The sequence below is a fragment of the Misgurnus anguillicaudatus genome, chromosome 21 (genome assembly GCF_027580225.2).
Source record: "Misgurnus anguillicaudatus chromosome 21, ASM2758022v2, whole genome shotgun sequence".
Lineage (NCBI taxonomy): Eukaryota > Metazoa > Chordata > Actinopteri > Cypriniformes > Cobitidae > Misgurnus > Misgurnus anguillicaudatus.
The window spans coordinates 48,271,456-48,295,118 of record NC_073357.2 but is presented as its reverse complement, the minus strand read 5'-3'; the positions used below and the strand labels follow the sequence as shown (position 1 = coordinate 48,295,118).

The following is a 23,663-nucleotide window of genomic DNA, read 5'->3' as shown; positions in this document are numbered from 1 at the left end:
TTACATTATATCTTTGTCTGGTTTTGTTACAGTGGATGATGAGGAGTCCGAGGGCGAGGAGTTCACGGTCCGAGATGGCTACATTCACTACGGCCAGACTGTCAAACTTGTGTGCTCTGTGACAGGAATGGCTCTGCCTAGACTGGTAAGACCACGCCATTGTGTTTTTCCCATCTATTTACATGATCTGAAAAGGCTTAGAGCCTTGTTGTCGCAACTATGATCATCCTCACCTTAATCAATTCATCAGATGCCTATAATAAATCACTGCTATGTGAGGAGCTGATAGGATACGTGAAGACAACCCACTTCCAGATGTTTCAATAATAAAGTCATTAACCTTACTTCCCTTTCTTTTCTAGATCATCCGTAAGGTGGATAAGCAGACGGCCTTACTGGACGCAGATGATCCGGTCTCTCAGCTGCATAAGTGTGCCTTTTACCTGAAGGATACAGAGAGGATGTACCTGTGCCTTTCTCAAGAGAGGATCATCCAATTTCAAGTGAGCCACGTTACTTTTTTGATGCGTAGGAAAGTACCCGTAACACGTTGTTTTTTGATCAATTAAAAGTATACTGAAATAATATATTTCTATAAATGCTGAGTTTTGGATTTATGTGCTCTCCTGTAGGCCACTCCATGCCCAAAAGAACCAAATAAGGAGATGATAAATGACGGTGCCTCCTGGACAATCATCAGCACTGATAAAGCCGAATACACCTTCTATGAGGGCATGGGCCCTGTACACACCCCTGTCACACCTGTGCCTGTGGTCGAGAGCTTACAGGTAACACATTGACAAACACACTACTCCAGACATATGTCGCTTGTCTTTTATCATGTCTACAACTCCTGGTTTGTGTTTGAGTAGTTAAATGGTGGAGGAGATGTAGCCATGCTGGAGCTGACCGGACAGAACTTTACTTCAAACCTACGAGTGTGGTTTGGTGACGTTGAGGCTGAGACCATGTACAGGTATGGGTATTATTTGGATTCACACATCTGTGTAGGATTTCCGACAGATTTCCAGGAATAGGAATACTGAGGATTTTATTGCTTAACAAATTGGCTTGAATGAAATAAATACGCTCCAGAGCATTAAATCCTTGCTTTTAGATTGTTTCAGGTAATGTTTAGTTCCTTTAAGCTGGTGTATAGCCTGGACAAAAGTGAAAATTGTGATTTGTTTCACAACGTTTGACTAAATGTAGAGAGACCATCCACCATCCCTTACGAAAATGAACCATGTTTTTACTACAGGTAAACTAAACAACAATTGCTACCCTAGTTGGTAACACTTTACTTGAAGGGGTGTTCATAAGACTGACATGACACCTTCATAATCATGAAGGAGATTTTATGCACATTTATGACACGTCATTTTTTCGATTATGTCATTATTAACGCAAAGATGACATTGTTTGACATGTTTTTATGACAACTTGACATAAACCAGTACATCATAACTTGTCATAAATCTGTCATAAACATGACATAGCAGAATAATTATCAAACTTAAGAAACTGCCTAGCTTTATGGGTTAACATTACAATTAACTTTCATTTAAATGTAGTTAAGTGTTAATACTGTCAAATAGTTGTAAATAACAAAATGCAACAGACACGTCAAAATATTATACTTAACTTTATGTATGTGCACAATACATAAAAAACGACAACCAACAGAACTTCTTCCTCACACAGAGGGTTCTGAAATGTTCTGACAGAAGAAAAAACAAAACATTTAATTCATTTAATTAATTTAATTTAATGTAATTAATTGTTTTTGCAGTGATATGAACCTAACACTGCATGGCTTAACCCATTATTGTACTGTTTTCATTTAATTTTAGGTGAATTGGTCTCCAAATGCAATAAAATATAATTTACATTATTATTATTATTATTATTATTATTATTGATTTTATTTATTAAACACATTGAGGAAACTTAAAAAAACATTATGAACTGAAGAATATTCATGACGCTGTTATAAAACTATTTGACAGAGTATTAACACTTAATGACATTTTAATGACAAATTCAATTTGTATCACTGGTAAAAAGTTGTTAGTTATGTTGTCTTGGTAATGTCAAGTTGTCATGACAAGTTATAATGTATTGGTTAATGTCAAGTTGTCATAATAACAAAGACATCTTAAACAATGTCATCTTTGCATTAAAAAGGACATAATTTAATGAATGGCACTTAATGATAGTTGTCAAAAACGGGCATAAAATCTCCTTCATGTTTTATGACACTTCATGAAATGTCATGATTATGAAGGTGTCATGTCAGTCTTTTGAACCCCCCTTTAAGTAAAGTGTTACCCTATAGTTAAATCATGGTTACCACAAATTAACCATGGTCTTGCAACATCACAGCAAAAAATTATTTTCAAGAAAAAAATTCCTTAGTATTTTTGTCTTTTCAGTAAAAATATAAAATAATTTAAGTGATTTTGTGCATAAAACAAGCAAAAAAAAAAACTGCCAATGGGGTAAGCAAAAAAATCTTGAACATTTTTCTTAAACACTAATTTCAAGAAAAATTTGCTTACCCCATTGGCAGATTTTTTTTTTTGCTTGTTTATTCACAAAATCATTTAAATTTGATATTTGTGGTATACAAACTAGACTTATTTTCTTGGGTCGTTTTGCTCATCAAGAAAAAGCATCTTAATTTAAGAATTTTTTGATATTTTGACTGAAAACCAGACAAAAATACTAAGAATATTTTTTCTAGAAATCATTTTTTGATTACCATGGTTTTTGGCAATGGTAATCAATACACCAAAAACTATGAATAGTATTAGTTTTCATAAGGGATCTTTTAATGTCACCCAGTTTTTCTTTAACTAGTACGTGCAGTGTAATTAAACAAGGAAACATTTAGCAATTAATACTTATTTTTATCATTTAAGTATGTAAATGGCCAAATACTCAAGTGTACACTGCAAAAATGATTTTCAAGAAAAATTTTGCTCAGTATTTTTGTCTTGTTTTCAGTAAAAATATCGGAAAAAAATCTTAAATTAAGATGTATTTTCTTGACGAGCAAAATGACCCAAGAAAATAAGTCTAGTTTTTAGACAAAAAATGTCAAATTTAAGTGATTTTGTGCATAAAACAAGCAACAAAAAATCTGGCAATGGGGTAAGCTTATTTTTCTTGATTTTTTTTTAATTTAGTGTTTAAGAAAAATGTTCAAGATTTTTTGCTTACCCCATTGGCATATATTTTTTTTTTGCTTGTTTTATGCACAAAATCACTTAAATTTGATATCTTTGGTCTAAAAACTAGAATTATTTTCTTGGGTCGTTTTGCTCATCAATATAAAGCATCTTACTTTAAGAACTTTTAGATATTTTTACTGAAAACAAGACAAAAATAATAAGACATTTCTTTCTTGAAAATCATTTTTTGAAGTGTAACTTCTCTGTACACCTCTGGATCTTTATAAACACACATTTAAAACCTCTTGAACCTGTTAAGTGCAGCAGTAAATGACATGTTAGTTCGGTGAAGTGCCTCTATCTAATAAAATCAGATAGGAACAAGACCCCACACGTACTGTATAATACATTAAAGCTTTATGTAGCTGTAAAAAGCAAATACGTAGTTTTTATAGCAGGGTCAGCTAAATATATTGCAGACAATGAGACTGACTGAGTTAATAATAGACGATTTTCCTCTGTAGGTGCGGAGAAAGCATTCTGTGCGTCGTTCCAGACATCTCGGCGTTCCGCGAAGGCTGGAGATGGGTTCGGCAGCCGGTGCAGGTTCCTGTAACGCTGGTCCGACATGACGGTATCATCTATTCCACATCCTTAACGTTCACGTACACCCCCGAACCCGGGCCACGGCCTCATTGCGGGGCGGCCGGCGCGATCTTTCGAACGGGCAACGCCGGCTTACTTTCCACGACCGGTAACAGCACGGGAGGGAACGGAGAAACGGCTTACGGGGCCAACAGCACGACTAATGCAGTCACAGCGTCATCCTCTAATGCAGCCGCGGCTGTGGTGTTATAACACACGTAGGACCGCACACAAACTCACAATGTATGAAAAAAATAACTATTTGTTAAAGTGCTGCATATTAAATCCTATGACTGAGAGGATTCAAAATCAAGGATTTCTGAGAAGTATGAAACCTGTGGCGAGGAAATTTGAGCTCTCTTGTGGTTTTCGAGGAGCTCGTCTAGCGCTAGCAATAAACAATGCTTGAGAGAAATCTTCATATTGGCAACATCGGCACCTATCAACAGGTGTTGAAGATGTGGAGATGAGACCGCAACAGCGATACGTCAGCCATGTACAGAATGCGTCAACTGAAAACTGTCTTTCTTTCAGTCCGAGTGCGTTGGGTGAGACGTATCATGGGCGGTCTGAACTCAAATTGTGTGAAATTGTGAGAACGACAGTTTTTATGGACCAATGATATTGTATAAGCTTTAGTAAAGGTACATTTTTTGATCCCCATACCTTTTTTATATCAAACATTATAGTACACTTTTGTTACCAAATAGGTTCTGTTCCTCCTCTGAGATTTCACCGTTCAGTTTCTTTTTCCGTTGTCGTCTGGCTTCTGTATATAGCGACTTCCAAACATCTGTTTGCTTTTTTGATACTTTGTTTTTATAGTACATTGCATTTCTTTTCTACTCGGTTTAGTTGTTTTAATTTCACATTTGGGAAAAACTCAGAGGGCCTATTTTTGAACCATGCGTTTTTATGAAGTCTTTTAAAAAGAGAAGAGCTTTAAGCAATGCCTCCGCCTTGCCTGCATTACAATATGCGCCACGCTTCCTTTAAGCATTTCATTGACACACGTTCAGATCTCACAATACATGTCATATTTGGGAATATACACCAGAAAACACAATATACGATATTGAGACCTATTATAGGTTTTGATGCAATGTGTCTTTACGAAACCGTAGCCATAGTGTAGTACATCTGTATGCTTTCGAGCACACGCTAGGTTATCACATATCAATAATTGAAAATGTCGCTGCCGTTGGATGTTGCTTACTTTTACAGTTATCCGTTTATCCATTATCCAGGTGATGTGTCTGGAATCCATTTGATCTTCCTAAACTTCCATTTGCATTTTCTAAAATGATAAATTGTCTCAAAAAATGAATAATTTGGAGACGTGCTCAACCATTAGATGTGGCCTTACTGTAAACAAAGGTTCCAGGTTCATTTCAGCCCTTAAAAAGAGGTGACAAACATGGCCTGAGAAACCAAGCCTTGCATTTTGAACATTTTACATGCGATTTTTGATATTTAAACTCTGTTTCATTCTGATTTAAATGTGTGATAGAAAGGATGAACATACCCAAAGATATTATATTGCATTGTTGTCTTGGTTTTTATTAATTGAAAGAAAAATATGTCGAGCCTCTCGTACACCAAAAGCAGGAAGCTTTACTCCGTTGGTCATTTAATTTGTTTATCGTGGCCTTGGTGTCTCACCAACTAGTAGACTAGTATTAATGACAAAAAAAAAACTAGCTGTAATTAACTCATAAACCAGCACTAATAGTGTTTTGTGACTTTCTTTTGTACAGTAATTTAACTTTTGAATTTATAAAAAAACAAAAATGGAAAAAAATAAGCAAACCCACTTTCATTTTGTTATTCGTCTTTTTTGTTTTTTTTCTGTGTGTGTTGTCTGTCTCTTAACCCAGTTATGTCTTTGATGTTCCTCGTCGGTTTGTTTAGTTGAACAGGTGTTTTTCGTCCGATGTTGTCTTAACCTTGTATGTTAATGTCCTGATAGTACATGGACATCGTGGGACTATAAACATGAAAGTCAATGGCCTTTAAGTGTGTGTGTGTGTGTGTATCTCTCAAAGATGTAATTTTTGAATACAGCAATACTGTATAGGTCACTTTGTGTATGTTGGTCTGTGGAAAAGCCACTGATTTTCACCAGCCTGATCCACAGTGTATGTGGTCATGAAGACCAGCTTGCTCGACTGGAGTCATATTCTCTCTGTTTTACACTTATCCATGCTAAGTTAATCAGACATCTTTCGGGTAGATTTGTGTGGATCCCGCACCCGTGGTCTTCCTCGCTTTGGAAAATCTATAGTGTAGTGTACGTAGGAAACTTGTCAAAAAAGGCAATACTCCAGCATTGTAAAATGTAGTATATTTCGGGAAAAACTGTAACTTGAATGTCTCTGCAAAAAAAAGTTCACTTGTTGCCTCCACTAAATTTTACTTTTTTAATATCATCCTGCTAAAAATGTCTTCAGTCTATCTAAGGCTGCAAATCTCTTCCATGAGGTTTTTTGAGGTTCTGAAAGAATGAAGATACTCTGAAAACTTTTGCACTTGGTTTACTGTAATGTTTTGTGCAACAGGCCATAGCCTTCTTCCATTTCACCATATGGCTGCAATTCAGTATCAGACAAACATGCACATTTATTTGGGGAAAGATGGCAGCGAAACTGGCCAAACATTTTCGTTTTTTGTTCTAGAAGTTTTCAAAACGTTACACTTAAAATGCTGGGCTATTTTCAACTCAACGAGGTTGGGTTGAAATTGGGCTTGTTTCAACCCATTGTTGTGTTAAATATAAAAAAATCTGGTTTCATTTAACCCAAAGGGTAGGTTTGCACTGTAAAGAGTAAAAGTTTGATCAAAATTTCATCAATTGGTTACTTCAAAGTTTTAGTTACTAAAAAGTTTTCTCACTTTAAGGGAAAATAGTTCACTTATGTTTAAAGGGACACTTCACTTTTTTTTGAAAATATGCTCATTTTCCAGCTCCCCTGGAATTAAGCATTTGAATTTTGCCGTTTTGGAATCCATTCGGCTGATCTCTGGGTCTGGCGGTGCCACTTTTGGCATGGCTTGGCACGGTCCATTGAATCTGATTGGAACATTGGCATCTCGCCTAAAAAAATAACCAAAGAGTTTCGATATTTTTCCTATTTAAAACTTCACTCTTCTGTAGTTACATCGTGTACTAAGACTGACTGAAATGGTATTACGCACTGCCTGAAAATAGTCCCCTGCCATTGAAAGTTACTAAGGGGACTATTTTCGGCTGCTGCGTAATATCATTGTGCCTCCTGCAGCCATGTTACGGCAGCAAAGTTCTTGATTATTACGCCAGAATGAGAGTATAGTTACTAGCCATATCTGCTTAGAAAATCACAACTTTTAATTTTCTGTCGGTCTTAGTACACAATTACAGAAGTCAAGTTTTAAATAGGAAAAATATTGAAACGCTTTGTTTTTTTTGGGTGCAATGCTAATGGACTGATCGGATTCGGTGGATTGTGCTGAGCTGTGCTGGGGGTGGTACCGCCGGACCTGAAGATCGGCTGAATGGGTCAGAAACGGTGGGAATCGGGTGTTTAACTCTAGGGGAGCTGGAAAATTAGCATATTTTCAAAAAAGTGACCCTTTAAGTATTTTAGGTTGAACTAAAGTAATTTTTTTTTACTTCGTAACCTGCACTCCTAGAAATGCTGGGTTATTTTCCCCTCAGCGTTGGGTCATAAATGGACAAGCCCAGTCTTTGGTAAAAAATGTATATTTGACTCAACAATTGATCGAAACAACCCAGCATTTTGGGTTGAAACAACCCAGCAAGGGTTATTACAACCCAACAGATGGGCTCGTTCCTTTTTGACCCAACGCTGGGTTAAAAATAACCCAGCATGTTTTAGAGTGTGTGTTGAACACAATACCCACAGAAGGCATCATTACGGGTGCTTACCGTACAATTTGGTACTGTATTGTTTTATTTCTGTTTCCTTTGATTATTATCCCCAACAGTGGCGGCCGGTGACTTCTTTTTTGAAGGTGCACGATGTGAAGTTCATCACAACATGTATTTAGCTCATCATGTGTGTGGTATGCAATTGCAAAATATGTGTTCGGCACGTCATGTGAACCATGCAGCATGCGTCTATTAAAGATAGGTGCCTTCTGCACACGCGTCTAAAGGGTTTATGATAAAAGTGTTTGCCAGATACTCGCTTAATCTCATGTGTATTCAGAGTTTAGTGTAAGTTAGTGTCTTGCGAGTATTTTGTTAACGTGAGCGACTCTTTTATCATAAACGGTTTTGACGCGTGTGCAGCAGGCACTTATTTTGACAAGAAGCATGATGCACATGGTTCATATGACGCACCGAACACATATTTTGAAATGACAAGCAACACATGACACTCCGAACACATATTTTAAATTCGCGCCCCTCTGAAGAGAAGTCACCAAATGAAAAAATCAAGTGCGTTAAGCCAGTCGGCCTTTAAATGAGACTGCATTGTTGAAACATTTCCTACTCAAGCAAAAGTAAGCATTTCATCTCATATGACCGTTTATCCAGTTTGATATTAGCAATGTTTTTGTTGGCATACTGCAATCCATCATCATTTAGACATTATTATGAACATTTGTGAATTGTTTCATCACAGTCTCTGTCCACTGTTGTGTTTACATTGTGGATTTGCTAAGCTCTCCCCCTTCACTTACTGTAATGTTACTGTGGTAAAGTGCATTATGTTGCTCTTTAAAAGAAATCAATTGACAATCTTACTGTTTTTTTACAGTTTGTTTTTGTTTATAAGGTGTTGAGCTTTAGAAGGATTTGTTATGCCATATATATGAAACTGTATTTATTGGATGACGCGTAACAAAATGCATACATTTGATCTCATTTTAGTCAATTATAAATCATCTGAAGATGTCAAACGCAGGTCATGTTTGATGCATGTGGGGTCTTGTGCCAAGCCTTAAAACACATTTAATTGCAAAATTCAGTGAACAATAATCCCTTTTATATTTCCAAGTGTGTGACAGTTGTTTTTTTAGAGTCAGCTTGTGTCATTACTATGTATCTGTTGGTTTTTATATCTCTGTTTAACTTTGCTCTGATCTTCCAAAAGCATAATTTTTTTTCAAGAGCTCTGATCAATGTAGGTTATTATTATCTTGTCTTCTAATATGCCAAATGTCTTACATTTTCATGCACTGCTTATCAAACACAGCTTGAGAGGCAGTTTTTCATCAATGATCATAGAAGAATAGAGGATGGGAAAATAAATGCTAGCATACCGTAAAAATACACACTGGTAACCGCATGACTTTCTTTTGCTGCCACAGTTGATTATTTTTTCATATTTCTGTACAGTGTAAGTTTTTAAAGTTTCGGTTATAATTTTGTAGCATTTTGTCCATAAACATAATCGGATAATCAGAGATCTGTGGTACAGAGTTGTTATCCCTTTAGGACAAGGTTTAGAAAGGTGTCCCCTGTTCCTCTCTACTCGTATTGCACTTATAGAAAACCGTACATAGATTTGTTGCTTACAGAATGAAACGTTTCATTTTTCATGTAAAGATTGATCCTGATGTGTGATGCTGGGCTTTATGTGTACAGTTCACCCTCCACCACTTCCTTTTGGCCTGTTTCTGTTTCCTTTAAGCTCTCTCTTTATCTTTCTTGGTCTGTTGATCTAGTTCAGAGGTATCAGTACGGTAGCAGTCTCACTCATTCACGGGCGGCTGATGTTAGTTTGCCCTAATGTGACATTTTTGTAAACATTTGTTTCAATTGTTTGTTTTTTTTGTACATATCGCACCTGCTCAAATCCATGTCATTAAATAAAACTGCAATATTGGCATAAAATCCAGTATAAGTGAGATTTTCTTCCCTTACATTCCTGATGCACTAATATTTTTGTGACACTGTGTGAAATCCAGTGATATCATTTTATAGTAAAGATATTAAGGTTGTATTTTTACAAAAGGTTCTTTATATGTAACATGATTTTATTTAGGATAAATTAAATCACAAAAATGACTTTAGCTGGGTTTTCACAGGCAGGGTCACATATTAAATGGACCTATTAAGCAACTTTTTCTTTAAATGCACTGCATAAGAAATGCACGCAAGTACACTGTGAAAAATTCTGTTTCACTTAAATTCAAGTCATGTCAACCTTAAGCTTAAAAAATGATTTTTTACAGTGTAGAATCTGATCTCCTGAGACTGATCATTTACAAATTCACCAGCATTTTTTAACCATTTAATTACTTTCACTTTATGCTATAAACCACAAAGAGCTGTATTAAAGTGTAAATTGTTAAGGTGAGAATAGTACAAAAATGTACACTTTTTTAAAATGTACGCGATAAACAGGATTTTAACTCTTTCACCGCCATTGACGAGATATTCCGTCTTTCCGCAATACCGCTATTATCCACAACTTATACAACCCGGAAGTAGTGCCTCACGTGAAAGAGAAAGAACTCCGGCTGCGTCCGAAACCGCATACTGTATAGTAGGTACTGAATTAGATGAAGTACCTACTTACTTGGCATTAAAACAGTAGGTACTGTATAGTATGAATCCTGGTAGTATGAATGAGATTCGGACGTACTACATCCGCCATGTTACTACATCACGTGACATACGTCGTCATCACGTCATGTCATTTCAGCGTGAAAACAGCCGCGTGCCTCTTCTTCTTCGTTGGATAACTCCTCGTCCGGGGGATCATGGGATAGTGAAGCGTCCATCGTATGCACACTGCAAAATCTAACCGGAAGTAGTAGGTCATCCGGGTTCTTTTCGCATACTGTTTTTCGAATACTATGTATTCGGACATACTACTCGCCTCGCCTACTGCTTTTCGCGTACTATATAGTAGGCGGTTTCGGACGCAGCATCCGTGTATGTTTTAAAGATCGCTCTGCATCTGATCTCTATCAAAAGTCCTTCGCAAAAATGGAATTATCTCAGCTTTTTGCTCAAAATTGGGTGTTTTTGAAGAAACCTACCCATGTTTTAGAGGTGATTACAAGAGAAATAATGAAGGTAGGATGAAACGGGTTTTTTTTGTTTGAAAGCAGAGGGTCTGTTCTTTCATCTGAAATATTGTTTGTTTATATATTTAAAGAAGAACATTTTCTGGAAGGCATTAAACCTTTGTGAAAATCATGAAAAATGCTGGCACTGGCTGGCAACTTCTTAAAAAAACGCTGGCGTGAAAAAGTAAAAAAAATTAGTTACCGCCAAAATCAGTATTGTATCAGGTCAGTATTAAAAAGTAAATTCTTCATTTTATGGTAAATCCGATATCCGCCGTGTTATTCTGTTGTCTTTTCTCCCTTTTTTTTTCAAACCGCGACAAACGCCAGTCCTCCTTCTCTGCAGAATGCAATAAATCCGCTTAACCAATCACAGCGCACCATCCATGCATTGTAAACAACAACGGCGCCATTTTGCATACACACGGAATCCTGGTTTTCCTCATCTACTTTCATGATCAACAAACAAACAAAAACAAAATAATAATTTTGATAGCATTGATAAACTGGTGATTTTTTTGTGGCGGGGAGAAAACATAAGCCGTCAAAATCGAATAATTTACGTGAGAGGCACACGGGCGAAGAAAAATGCAGACTGTTGCTTGTTCTACCGACAGCATCAAGCTTCTGTCATGCTAACACATTGTGAAAAACTTTCCATTATTTTACTCTAAGTCAACACAAAATCAAGCAAGACCAAAACATTTTACAGCTGATCGCTGTCAAAAAGTTCAGTGAAGATATCTCAAGAATGACAGCAGCAATGACAGTGTTCTTAATATGACAAAGTAAGTGTTTTGATTAATGACATTAATGTTTTTTTTTAAATCAGTAAATACCTCTAGTCAACTAAATGAATATTACATGGCAAAGATGAATGCACATTTATATATTAATTCATTAAATTTATAGCATTTTGAAAAAAAAACGTAATGGATTTATTGCATCAAATGATAGATTTGAATTTGTAATGTTTTAATTAAAGATGTAACTTAAGATGTTATGTGAAAGTTTGTAACAGAAAATAGTGGTTTTCATCTTGTCACTTTCTTGGTATAGAAAACACATTTTTTGTCAAATTAGTCAAAATGGATTTATTGTGTTTTAGGAACTCTTGAATGTAAAATAAAAAGGTTACGAAAAACATACCAATTCTGAAACTGAAATGAAAACACTTTGACTCACAGTACTGTATGTGCGTTTTTATCCACAATCAAAGGTGTCCTTAAATAATAATGTATTAGCTGCTATAGTCCATCATTAATAGGCACTGAATCTTCATATAGTACCATCTGTATTTAATTGGTTATGAATCAATTAAATTTGCAATATTTGGACTGTAGTATTTTACACTGTGCAAAATCTTAATTAATTGTCTATACCAAGAGATTTTACAATTTACACTGAAAAAGTGAAAGTTGGATCTGCTTAAAAATTACTTCAATTGAAAACACATTAAAAAAGTTCACTCAAAGTGAAAAAATTAAGTTTTTTAAGTTAATCCAATTTTCAGAGGCGGTTTCCTGGACAGGGCTTAAGGGCCCGACCCAATACACCCTTCCCCCTACATTTTTGCCCTAACCCGCGCTTTTGCACGTGCACGTGTAGGTGTACGGCGTCCCATTACTTTTCCCCTTAAAATCAACCCTCAAAATGTAGTCAGGACTCGACCAATCCCGTCTATGGATAATTCGGCTAAAAGTTATAAAAACATGCGCCGTTATAGACACACTAGTGTTACTTTCTTAATGAGACAGCATTGTACTCAAACAACAAGATATTTATTTACCGTTGCAAGACGTTCAGCTGCTCTGACTGCTGTGGAACTTGAAGCTCGCTGCACTCAGGGGGCGGAGTTAAGAGGTTTGACTGACAGTTTGAGTGGATTCAAAAATATATATATATATATATTTTTAATACATTTTATTTGATAAATATATTTGTAAAACAAACAGGCAGACGTAAATGGTTAACAATAGCATTGATTTATATATTAAAAAAATTAATAAAACACCTCCAAAAAAAGGGCACTTCGGAGTGTAATGACAAAAAGGGCATGGGTTCTGCACAGGTTGAGCCCTATCTGTGCACGTGCCTGGTCAGGACCGATGCAGGCTTAAAACGAAGTGAGAGATGAAATTATCCAGGATACCTCGCGAGCCCAGCGAGCTAGTCAAACTTTTCGACCAAGATGGCGGACGCTGCTGGAAAAGAACAACTATATTTTTGCAAATAAGTATGTTTAAATTCTGGAAATTGTTGGAATATGTTAGTTTGAACACGAGTTTTGTGTTTGTGAAGTTGTTAGAAAATATTTCACAGAGCTATCTGACGACATCACCCGACTATTTCGAGAGAGTCTGTCCATCATATATACATCTGATCTGGGAAGTTTTGTCAATATTCAGGATGTGTGTTTTGACGTTCACATGAACGTGTATAACCCGGGCGTATCGAGAGTTCAATCATATTAATAATAATCACGCTGCACGTGACGTAGGTGAGCACGTTCGCTTTGCTACTTTCCATAAAGTGGGGTCCCATTTCATAGGGAAAGATTTGAACCTCCACTTCCCTCGTTGAGGGGACTTTACTGTTGAGGGCACTCAAAACCAAGTGGAAGTTTTAAGGGGGTAGAAATGGGACAGGGACCTTTGTCTAGAATGCTTGTTTGAGCTGTCTTGCACTTAACAGCTTGCACTGTCATATCCTTAAATATATCAGTGCCTTTGTATTGCCTTAAGATGCACAATAGTAATGTTTTTGTAATGTATGTTTGTAAAAACTCCTTGTATATCACTAAAGCCTTGTCCTGGCTTAATCTAATCCATGTCCGGGAAACTGCCTCTTAATCTTTCATTGTCACTGAGTATAGAGAAATATGTGTGCCAGGAAACATGCTGGATTCATTTATGAGTCTGCTGATAAATTAAAAAGGAAATTGTTCATCTCACATACATAAAGTTAATAAAAAATGAAGACGTATGAAAGTTATAAACAAACACAATAGTCATTGTATAACCACTTGTACTTTGGTGAAAATAGTCCAGATGTGTAAAGCAGCCTTGGGTAGTCCCTTTGAAGTGAGCAACAGGTGTGAAAAATCTCATGCTGTGATAAGGACAGACTCTCGCCACAGTGTACAAACAGTATGTTTGGGCTAACACACAAGATAACGAAATTACTCCGTGCTTTCCTAGAAAACGGTTAATGCAGCACTGACATAGCTCGGATGCTGATTGCTTTTACAGATCAAACAAGCAATCACACACACTTACAGGAATAGTTTACTTAAAAAAGGAGAATATATGACTTCATTCCTTAATGTAGCACAAGAGGAGTTATTTGTTGAACGTTGACCCCCCTTTTTCTCTCTATAAAATAAAAGTAAATGTAAACTGAGGCTTATATTCTGCCTAACATCTCCTTTTTTGTTCAACAGAAGAAAGTAAGTCATTTGGACTTGTATGAAGGTGAGTAAATGACAATAGTTTTGTCTGCTTCACACTCAAGTAAAGCATAAAAATGAAGACAACCAAAGAGATTCGGCTCTCACAACGAATGGTAGGTGGGCCAGAAAATTGTCGAGTCGAGACAAGACGAGCCATAAAATCTTAAGTCATATTGTAAAACGCAACGTTTATAATTCAAAGCCCTAATGGGGACTGAAGTCTCTCTCATGGCAGCGGTCCTGTTTCATTTGATGTCGCTGTTTATTTAATTCGGACATGTCTATAAAATTGAGCACTGGATTCTGTCAGCGTTTCAGTGCTGTTGGCAGCCATTGTCTCCATTTGTCATCAGCAGTATATATTCAGTCAGCATCAATCAGTCAACCAATCATTTGTTTAGCTAAAAACTGATGACTTTAGACTGTATTAACTAGTTTGGCAAGAGTATTTGTCTTATATCTCTATGTTTTGTTACTGAGAATTTATTTTCTTGTTCTTGTCCTAGTTCTTGGTAAGTGTTTTCAATGTTTAAAGTCATTATCCATTGTTTTCTTCATGCTTGTGCAGACCCTCGACTACTACTATCGGTTAGCCTCGTAAGCGTTCCACAGGTTCCATCAGCCTGTCCGGTCCTGCCGCCGCCGCCTCTGGTTCCAAACAGCGTTCCAGCACCTCCGGCCCCTGCGACACTTCGGCGGCTGCTGCCTCTGCTCATATCATCCGGTTCAGCCCTACAGCAGTTGAAGGTCGCCAACACACCTTGTCTAAATCGCTTGTTCATAAAACAGTAGACTATGGGGTTGACGCAAGCAGAAGTGTAGGACAGCAAATGGATGAAGGATATCGGCGCTCCGGAGAGAAGACGATCGGCTGAACGTCTGTCGAACGCCCGCCAGGCGTTGACGACGAAGATGGGCGTCCAGCAGAGGAAGAAAAGCCCTACGATCACCAGCAGCATGCGTATGACACGCTTTTTGGCCATGAGGTTTGCCGTAGAGCTGTTGCTGCAAACCCTACCGACTTTGATTTTTGAGTTGCTCGGGCTGGTGGTCGAGGCGTCCGAACGCTTCCTCTTTGACGCTTGGAAGTAGCAACCATCACTGTCGCCATGTCTCAGGCTAGCGGTGCTGTATTCTTTCTCTAGTAAGCAAAAAATAAACTGTATTATTTCATAAAAGTCATAATGTTTTTAAAATCTAACAATACGCCAAAATTACATGATTAAATCGTTATAGTCAAAAAAAATTAAATCTATGCTGTTGGGTTTAAAGTAACTTATGCCGAGTTATTTTCAACCCAGTGTTGGGACAAGCCCAGCTTATTGGGTTGTAATTAAACCTATGTCGAGTTGTTTTAACACATTTGTTGGGTCAAATATAAACATTTTCGGGGTTTAACCCAACAGCTGGGCTTTTGAAAATAACTGGGCTTTTTATTTTTAGAGTGTATCCTCCTTATAACTTGAAGGGGTGTGCATAAGACTGACATGACACCTTCATAATCATGAAATGACACGTGCCATGAACATGAAGAAGATTTTATGCACATTTATGACAACTGTCATTAAGTGTCATTTGTTCAATTATGTAATTTTTAATGCAAAGATGACATTGTTTGAGATGTCTTTGTTATGATAACTTGACATTAACCAATACATCATAACTTGTCATAAATCTGTCATAAACATGACATAGCAGAATAGTTATCAAACTTAAAAAACTACCTAGCTTTATGGGTTAGCATTACATTAAACTGTTATTTAAATGTCATTAAGTGTTAATACTCTGTCAAATTGTTTTATAACAGCATCATAAATATTTTTCTTGACCTCAACTACAGTGGTACAAATTGAACTTGTCATTAAAAATCAATAAGTGTTAATACTCTGTCAAATATTTTAAATACCTTAACAAAATGCAACAGACAAGTCAAAAGATTATACTTAACTTTATGTATGTGCACAATACCACAAAATGACGTATCTATAGGCACGTAATATTTTTACTGTCACAAATTTCCGCATTTTTTCATGATCGTATCACGAATTTCTGTTTATGTGTCATTGTCACGTTTTGGTTATGGTTACTCAACTGTTTTGTCCTATTTTTTTACCATTGTCGCTACGGTTTTGGGTTAGATTTACATAAAATGACATCCTAACTCAAACCCAACTCTAACCCTAACGCCAGGCGACAATAGTTTAAAAATCTGAAAATATAAAAAAATAAATCAGAAAAAAATAGTATAAACCAATACTTAAAGTGTCATCCTAACGCAAACACCAAATCTAACCCTAAACTGAAGCGACAATGGTTTAAAAATAGGAAAAAGCAGTTGAGTAACCAATACGTGACAATGACACATAAAGAGAACTATGTGATACAATCACGAAAAAACGCGGAAATTGGTGACAGTATAAAAAATGGATGTGACTATAGATTCATAATTTCGTGAGACTGGATAAAAGCAATACACACAGAGGGTTCTGAAATTTTCTGACGTAATAGAAAAACTAACAAAAACATTTAATTAATTTAATTAATTAATTAATTTTATGTAATTAACTGGTTTCCGGTGATATGGACCCAATGCTGCATGGCTTAATCCATTATTGTACTGTTTTAATTAATTTTAGGTAAATGGGTTTCCAAATGCAATAAAACATAATTTCATCAATTTAAATTATTATTATTATTATTGGATGATTGATTTTATTTCTTAAACACCTAGAGGAACCATAAAAAAATTATAAACTGAAGTATATTCATGATGTTATTATACAACTATTTGACAGAGTATTAACAGTTAGTGACATTTTAATGACAAAATTATATTTGTACCACTGTAGCTGAGGTCAAGAAAAATATTCATGACGCTGTTATAAAACTATTTGACAGAGTATTAACACTTAATGACATTTTAATGACAAATTATATTTGTACCACTGTAGCTGAGATCAAGAAAAATATTCATTATGTTATTATAAAACTATTTGACAGAGTATTAACACTTAACGACATTTCAATGACACATTTTGTATCACTGGTAAAAAGTGGTCAGTTATATTGTCTTGGTAATGTCAAGTTGTCATGACAGGTTATGATGTATTGGTTAATGTCAAGTTGTCACAACAAAGACATCTCAAACAATGTCATCTTTGCATTACAAATGACATAATTGATCGAATGACACTTAATGACAGTTGTCATAACGTGCATAAACTCCTTTATGCTCATGGCACGTGTCATGTAATGATTATGAAGGTGTCATGTCAGTCTTATGAACACCCCTTTAAGCAAAGTGTTACTGATTTTTCTTTTTATGTGCCACTAAAATCCCAACAGTGGAATGATTAGAAAGTCTAGGATACCTCTGTTTGACTTCCTATTGGCCATTTCAAATTTAATTCCCTTGTAGAGTTCGATTGAAGTGAGGCCATACGCTGTCATCATTATGATTCCGGGAACAAGGAAGAGAATCAGCAAAAGTAAAACGCTCCTAAGAAGTTTTAGAAAGGTCAGTTGGAAAGTCAAACAAGACAACTGCAAACATCCACAGTATTGGAATCAAGTATGTTTTGCGATGACATTCTGAATAAAGTAAACTGGGACTGTTAGCTTTGTTTGTTCAAATATTTAAAGGAATATAGCATTACAAATTAAACATAAATAATGACAAAATTGTAATATTTCCACAACCGTTTATTCCTCAGAATAAAAGATCATTCAATCTTAAGATATCTTACCAGGCCTGCATGACATCACTGGGCCAAACCAATCGGCACATGTTGCCAGTGCTGTTATTACTGCGCATGAAGGGCACCAGCGTGCTTCCTATCGGATAAGGTAACATGAGCAGAAAAGATACGACCCAAGTAGCTGTGATGACTTTTGCTGCATGCGACTTTGTCTGCCAGGTGCGAGAAGCAAACGGTTTGCAGATGGCACTGTAGCGTTCCAAAGAGATGGCCACGAGGTTGAATGTGGACACGCTCACCGAAATGCCTGCGTATCGTACACAAAAAGAACAAAATTGTACATTGTGCAGGAATAAATATTGGCTAACACCTATATAAGTGTATGTAAACAACAGTAAACCGAAACATGGAAACATCTGCCTCCACTTACAGAGACAGAAACACTTCATAACAAACTAACTCCAAGCCATGATAACACAGGTATGAATTGTTTGTACAGTTAATGGCTTTTGGCACTTTATTGCCGCAACACTGCATCCTTTGTGACTAGTAAGACACCAAGCTCTTTTGAATAACCAACAGCAAGCACAATATGTTTAGTCTGAATGTTAAGATATACACAGAGAGGCTGTAAATTAATTCAGCTTTATCATGGCCTGTAACGTATAACAGAATAACACAATGCAAACACATAAAAAACAAGTTGACATATCACACATTGAGAAATTACACAATGACATCTTCTCATTACTAAATTGTTTAAACTGCACGATTGCAACTGTATAATAAATTCAACATGGATATAAATTGTTCATGTTACTGTGAATGTGGGGCATAAAACAAAATAAAACACTGCAGTGTGGTCTTCAAACAAGCATAGACAACCTGTTCTGAACTTTTAGCCCCTAATAAATCTTTAAATCAACTTCTATTTAAAATACGCAAATGCAGACAAGGAATGTTGTGGGAACATTACACTGTAAAAAGTGAAAAAGTGGATCTGCTTAAACAAATGATCTCAACTGAAACACTTTAAAAAAATTTTGTCAACTTACATTGTTTCCTTAAAGTAGAAAAATTAAAGGTTACAATTTTTGGAATTACTTCAGTTGGTACTAACACCTAAAACATTTAAGCTTTTTTAACTTAAATTTTTCACTGAAAGTTAGAAAAATTCAATTGAACAAAATTAAATATTTTAGGTGTTACTAACTGACGTAAATTTAAATCCAACTTTCAATTTTTAGCATCTACACTGCAAAAAATGACTTTCTTATTTAGCATTTTTGTCTTGTTTTCAGTACAAAATATTCAAAAATTCTTAAATTAAGATATATTGTCTTAATGAGCAAAATGACATAAGAAAATAAGTCTAGTTTTTAGACAAAAAATATACAATTTAAGTGAACTTGTGGCTTAAAACAAGCAAAAATATCTGCCAATGGGGTAAGAAAAAACACTTAATTTCTTTTTTCCTTAACACTTAATTTAAGCAAAATTTTCTCACCCCAGATAATTTTGCTTGTTTTAAGCACAAATTCACTTTAATTGTAAAGTTTTTGTCCAAAAACTAGACTTATTTTTATAGGTCATTTTGCTCATCAAGAAAATACATCTTGATTTAAGAATTTTTTATTTCTACTGAAAACAAGACAAAAATACTAGGTAGGAAAGTCATTTTTTTGCAGTGTAGTTTTGCTTCTCAGCCTATTTGCTAACTATACACACTTTCACGAAACTAAACAAGCATATCACTAAGTTTTTAGTTTATAAACTTTCAATTTTATCTTTTTATCATAAACTGTCTGTACAGAGATTTTAGTAAACACATAGTTTAATCGCATCATTGAACATTTCTTTAAACGAGGTCTGAATAATATGGTTGCCTACAAAACACTTACTGTAACTTAAGTTTCGGCCACAATGATATCATTATGAGTTTTAGGTACTGCCAACCAAAAATGACCTTTAACAATATTAAAAAGAATTTGCTTTTAAAGATGGGTACTGCCATTAAAGGGACAATTCACTGAAAATGTTTCATTTTGCCATCCTTTACTCACACTCAAGACGTAGAAACTTATACATTTCTTTGTTTTGCTAAATAACATAAAAATTGTAACCAAACAGATGGGGCACTATTGAGTTCTAAAGTAGGAAAAAACAATACTATGAAAGTGAATAGTGTCCCAGATCTGTTCAGATCATTTGTGTTCAGCAGAACAAAGACATTTTTACAGGGTGAGGGTAAGTAAATGATCCCAGATTTTTTTTGTGAATCATAGGCCTAAATTTAGTAGGCTTTTAAACAATAACTGTGATATTTGGTGTATAGTTACATCTGTATTTTTTTAAGTGGGATGGACACACACACTGAACTATTCTACTGTATGTGATAGATGCAGAATAATCCTGCTACTTAAAAATAAATGTAAACTACAAACATGAATTTGACTCACCCATGAAATACGTGGCCACTTTACACATGCCTTTGCCAAAGATGAAGTCTTTCATGATGTTGGGGATGAGAGTGAAGGGCATGCAGAAGAGACACAGCATAAGATCACTGATGGCCAGAGACAGCAGGAACAGGTTGGTGACCGTCCTCATTCTCCTGTTACGCACCAGCACTGTGATAATGAGACTATTCCCTATGAAACTCAGCAGGAAAATGATCACATACAGTACAATTCGTGCTGTGTGGTTCATATCTGAGATTTAAAGAAAAGAAAGAAAATAATTATTAAACATAAATATTAATTCTGTGGTACTTACCAATAAAGTCTCATTTGGTAACATTAGTTAATGCAAACATAAACCAAACAATACATTTTCACAATAAGTCTTATTGTTACAATGTAAAAAATTCTTTGCTGCCTTAAATATTTTTGTGGAATCAACTCAGAAGTCATTTCAACTTACTATTATTTATCTTGACTAGAGATGAGTTGTTATAACTACAGGTAAGTTGTTATAACTAACTGTATAAGATATAGTTGATAAAAGTCAACTTTATTTTATAAGTTGTAACAACTCATCCCTTGTCAAGATAAAAAATAGTAAGTTGACATGACTTGTATATCTCATTTGATCAAGTATTTTTTACAGTGTAGTTAGTACCTAAACATTTTTATTGTTTGTTCATTGTGCATTTACTGGTGTTAACAAAACTTTAGATTTAACATTTGTATAAGGTTAATAAATTAAAAAGTCAAAATATGTCACTGGGGCTGTACTATTTCAAAAATTACACCTTTGAATCTAAAGAGTTTTTAGTACCTCAGAGGTACACATTAGTATTTCAAAAATGTATCATGCTTTGACCATTACTTTCAGTGAAGTATTGCTTATTGTTAATTTATGTTAGCTACCCAGGTGGAAAAGTAGTACACTTCCATGGTGTACTTAAAGTGCTCTATTTTCGCACACTAATTTTGTATTTAATATACTAAAAATTCATCTTTAGGACTTCTTAAGATGTTCTTAAGATTATCTAAGTGTACTTATTTGTGCTATTTTAAGACACCATGAAAATGAACTAAAATCCACTTTTAACATACTATCTCTGTATTTAAAAATGTATTTAGTATAACACTTTAACTTATTATTGAACTTGAATTCAACTTTTATAGATGGGTTCAAGTTTACTACAAGTGGTACCTAAATAAATTTTTTAAATACATTTTTAGTTCATATTTATTATGTCTCAAAAAAGCACAAGTACACTTAGATGATCTTAAGTTTATCTCAGGAAGTACTAAAAAAGAAGTATATTATAAAGTATAAAATTAGTGCGTGAAAATAGAGCTCTTTAAACTTTTTCACTTGGGTAATGAAGTTACATAGTGTTAACCTGTATTATTTAAATTGTCTACACAGAGCTGTACAACACGTTTGGCTTATTCACATTCAGTATGTAAACAAAGGTAAAAGAGGCCATAAGAAATGAATAAAAATATGTTTTACCTTTTGGTTCAGATCTTGCGTCACTGTCATTTTTGCAGTCCGATGCATTACCGATTCCCAGTCCACACAATAGTTTATAAATGTCAGTGGAATTGATAAGCATATCCTGGATTGTGTATGTCTCCATGTTTTCTGTGTTATTTCTGATAGCTTCTCTCTTTTCCTCTACCATATATAGATGTCTATACAGAATTGCCTTTCATTTCTTGCAAATGAAAGAACAGCAACACTTGCTGTGCCATTATACACTATACGCTCTCACTCTCTCCAATAAAATACATAATTTTATCTTAAATCATAATGGCATGTGTTCAGAACAAACAAAACTGTTTGAAGTTTTTTAAAGTGTGAAAAATAAAATAATATATATTTTTTAGAACAAAATGAATACTTAAACTATAGCCAGTACTATATCCTGAAGCCTTGTGAGCCTCCTGAGTTGTGAAGTAATGCACTTGATCAGTGATCTCTGTCTTACACAGATTCACAGACCCCGCCTTGTCTTCTCTCTCACCCTCCTTCACAAACACATGACTGACAAACTATGACTTCACTACAGACTTTCTAAATTAACATCATTATAAATCCTTTCTCATTTTACAGGTCAGGTTGTTTGGGTACTTTTAGAAACTCTTTACAATCCTAACTTTATAAGTTTATTCTGAAGAAAAGAGAGCGAGTGAGGGCCTTTTTAGGATTGTTTATTGACCGTGAACAAAGCACTCAGGGTTCTCGCACATTTAAACAGCCTGAACACTCTTTATAGCTTTAAAGAGAAAGAGAAACATCCGGAAAATTACCTGCACACTTAGCCTATAATATGCTTTTAAACATTTATGTCACTTATGTAGCATAACCTTAAACCCAATTAGTGTGTTTAAAACGTGCTTGTGAATATGTGTGTGTGTAACCCTATATTTAAAAAGTACATATTTTCTTTCAATAAATGTGAATCATGTGACTTCTTGCACTTGTTCTGACAAAAACACTGAAACTTTACTCTAAAACAATATTAATGATACAGCTGCACATTTTGCACATCTGATCACATATTGTGCAACACATTTTACCCAGAGGCTGAAAAAAATCAAGTCAGACATGTCTGTTTCTTTGCATGTTCATGTTAATAGTCCATTAGGATTGTGAATTTGGCAAGAGAGATATGCAGGTATTCTTGATTTGAGTCAAAATTAATTTCTTTTCATGGAAGGAAAGTTGAATCTGTTTTGTTGCATTACTCGCAATGATGTCTAGTGAATTTAACTTGATTATTGTCTGGACAACTAATCTATTACTTTAAATTGTAATTGTGCAACCCCTATAATGTACAGTATAATGGCTTTTCACAAAGCTGGTGTATAATTTACACCAAACTCTTTATTTTCAGCTATTGCCTATAAATTGTTGATACAACAACAAAGTCAATATTCGAATGCTTGAATTATTAATACTGTCAAATAAATTAAGTAAATAATTAAAGATTTGACTTTCTTACACAGACATTGGAAGACTATAAACTCTTTCATTCAAAGAAACTTACAAAAGCAATATATCCTAGCTAAAACAATCTTCAGAAATGATCTTTGTTATTAGGAACCTGCATAATATATTATCATATTTTTACTATAACCTAACCATGTTAATTTTCTTAAGGGGTGCTGGCTACCTGTTTGATTTAAATGTTTTCATTGTAATATTTTA

General features: G+C 35.1%; 2 protein-coding genes across 4 annotated transcripts in view; one reads left to right on the top strand and one right to left on the bottom strand.

Annotated features, from left to right (window-relative positions):
• Positions 1–9,663, top strand: part of rbpjb (recombination signal binding protein for immunoglobulin kappa J region b) — a 54,515-nt gene extending 44,852 nt beyond the window's left edge. For all 3 annotated transcript variants that reach the window (XM_055211274.2, XM_055211260.2, XM_055211265.2), the window contains 5 exons: positions 33–145; positions 363–503; positions 633–788; positions 873–976; positions 3,701–9,663. In XM_055211274.2, coding sequence (XP_055067249.1) covers positions 33–145; positions 363–503; positions 633–788; positions 873–976; positions 3,701–4,034 — 848 coding nt within the window. In that variant the 3' untranslated portion in view covers positions 4,035–9,663. The remainder of the gene's footprint in view (positions 1–32; positions 146–362; positions 504–632; positions 789–872; positions 977–3,700) is intronic.
• A 2,263-nt stretch (positions 9,664–11,926) lies between these two features.
• cckar (cholecystokinin A receptor) lies at positions 11,927–22,564 on the bottom strand. Its single transcript, XM_055211249.2, has 5 exons — positions 21,963–22,564; positions 20,456–20,707; positions 18,045–18,303; positions 17,670–17,797; positions 11,927–15,439 (listed from the first exon to the last, which is right to left on the bottom strand). The coding sequence occupies exons 1-5, from the start codon at positions 22,132–22,134 to the stop codon at positions 14,853–14,855; spliced, it is 1,398 nt and encodes a 465-aa protein (XP_055067224.2). The 5' UTR covers positions 22,135–22,564; the 3' UTR covers positions 11,927–14,852.
• Positions 22,565–23,663: the final 1,099 nt, after the last annotated feature.

Coding starts and splice junctions, on each gene's coding strand:
- cckar (XM_055211249.2), bottom strand. CDS start 22,134: ATGGTAGAGGAAAAGAGAGAAGCTATCAGAAATAACACAGAAAACATG. Junction 18,304..20,455: donor AGTGGCCACGTATTTCATGG/GTGAGTCAAATT, acceptor TACGATACGCAG/GCATTTCGGTGAGCGTGTCC. Junction 15,440..17,669: donor CAATAGGAAGTCAAACAGAG/GTATCCTAGACT, acceptor TTTGCTTACTAG/AGAAAGAATACAGCACCGCT.